At 39.6% G+C, this 2,087-nt stretch overlaps 1 protein-coding gene across 1 annotated transcript in view; it reads right to left on the minus strand.

Annotated features, from left to right (window-relative positions):
* Positions 1 to 456: 456 nt before the first annotated feature.
* The window catches only part of CSUI_007233 (uncharacterized protein), a gene marked incomplete at its 3' end in the record, with an annotated part of 6,623 nt that continues 4,992 nt past the window's right edge, over positions 457 to 2,087 (minus strand). Inside the window, exons 6-7 of the mRNA XM_068067383.1 lie at positions 1,593 to 1,714; positions 457 to 556 (exon numbers count right to left, since the gene is read on the minus strand). Coding sequence (XP_067920640.1) covers positions 457 to 556; positions 1,593 to 1,714 — 222 coding nt within the window. The remainder of the gene's footprint in view (positions 557 to 1,592; positions 1,715 to 2,087) is intronic.

Consider the following 2,087-nt stretch of genomic DNA (forward strand, 5'->3'; position numbering starts at 1 on the left):
ATCGATCCTTAATCTATCTTTAATCTATCTATCTATCTGCATGCAAATGGATACCGAAAGAAATAAAAGAGAAGCTACACCGCAGCATCTCCATCTATGTACATATGAACCTTTCCGTATACGCCCATCGACATATCTATATATATATCTATATACATGCATATATATACATCTATGTACGTATGAAGTTTCACATAGCTCCTATCCTGATATAATGGACGTGTCTATACATCTTTCTCTATATAGACTATTGGCTGCGACTTTCTGTGAATGGGCTGCTCTACGAAGAAAAAGGCCGGAGTCCACTTGCTTCCTTTCGTCAGCTATAGACGAAAGAAGAGAAGAAAGGAGCAAGAAAAGTCCCTTCTTTCTCTTCTCTCCTTTCGTCTATAGATAGAAAGAGATAGGAGAGACTGGAATGCGTTCGCTGACAGAAGTAGAGAGACTTCTTACGTTTCTATCAGAAGGTTCTTTGTGACTATCTTCTTCCTTTTCTTCTTCTTCTCCACCATCGAAGATAATAAGAAGGGGAGAAGAAGAAGAATCCTTTTCAGATCTAATCGTAGAGAGAAGAAGAAGCACACAGAGACTCCTAGCGCATGCATTGGATCTTCTCTCCTTCTCTCTCTTCTTTCTTACTCTCTCCACTTTCGCTATAGAAGCGCAGTCGCTTCTCTTTTCTTCTCTTCCTGTGGCAGACTAAACGGGAGAGGCCGTATTCTTGTCAAAAGAAACAGACAGTGAAGAGAACTCACCTGGCCCATCTATATGAAGATACACAACATTGTACATCTATCTATCTATCTATCTATCTATATCTCGATTTACTTATGGAGAGAGATCGGTAGATATGTATATGGAGATACATAACATATTCATAGACATATGCACTTAAACATATCTCTACCTATAGAGGGAGACTGATAGGTAGAGAGAGAGACGTGAAACCTTTCTACATGTGCGGGTACCTACATAGGGATGTCTAGTAATTAAGGAGTCATCTCTGTATACATAAAGAGGAAGGAGCTCTGGAAGGGGTCTTCTTCGATGAAACGACACGGAGACAGGAGACAAGATCAAAGTGAAACAGAGGTCTACAAGAAGAAATCTAGAGGTCTATAGCTCTTGCTACCTAGGCAGCTTCGTGAAAAGAGAAAGCAGATTCCTTTCCACTCGAGATAAAGAGAAAAGAAGGACAAGAAGAAATCTAGCAGACTTGTCACTTTATGCTTACAGAGTCGACAGGTTTAAACAGACAAGACCAGCTTATCCTTTCTTTCTCCCCTTCTTTCTTTCGCGAGACTCCTCGACAGCCACCTCAAACAAACTGTATGTCTATAAACAGGTATATATACATGTAGATAGATGCACATATATGAATGCATGCACACATTTTGGGCCTACAGACAGGTACCTACACGTATAGACACTTGTGCGGTGCGCATATATATGTATCTGTATGTAGCCCTGTGTATATATACATATATATATATATAGGTATGTATCTTCATATGTTTACATATATATTTTGCCTTCGGTGTGTAAATATACATGTCTATGAGAGAAGAATGGATGACTTTGACTTGACGTACTGTTCTCGAGATTGTGTATTGAAAAAGTCTTTATAGAATAAGAGATGGAGGTCTTCGTCAGAAGGAGAGACAGAAAGAAGCTTAGAAAGTCTGATCAAAACTGATGCTTGAGACACATTTGCCTAACAGTCGACGCATACACACCATTGCATGCGGCAGACAAACCTCTCCACGAGAAAGTCCGATCATCTTCTCAAGACTATGAAATTCGAGATAGGTATAATAAGGATAAAATTCGGGTGTACATACACCTGAAAACAGCAGCGGGCCTCCAACCCTATAGAGCAGCTTATTCTAGCTTGCAAAGCAGAAGGAAAGCGTTTCGAAGGGAAAGAAAGAGATACGGACACACGATAAATACAGAGGTAGAGAAATAGGAGAGATCTCGTCTTTCTCCAAAATGTAAGAAAAAGAAAGAGTGCCACTTTCTTCAAAAAGAAAAGGAAGAATGAACGGGACTTGAAAAGATAAGAAGAAAGAGATAAGAAACAAGGA

The sequence above is a fragment of the Cystoisospora suis genome, assembly GCF_002600585.1.
Source record: "Cystoisospora suis strain Wien I chromosome Unknown contig_3766, whole genome shotgun sequence".
Classification (NCBI taxonomy): Eukaryota; Apicomplexa; class Conoidasida; order Eucoccidiorida; family Sarcocystidae; genus Cystoisospora; species Cystoisospora suis.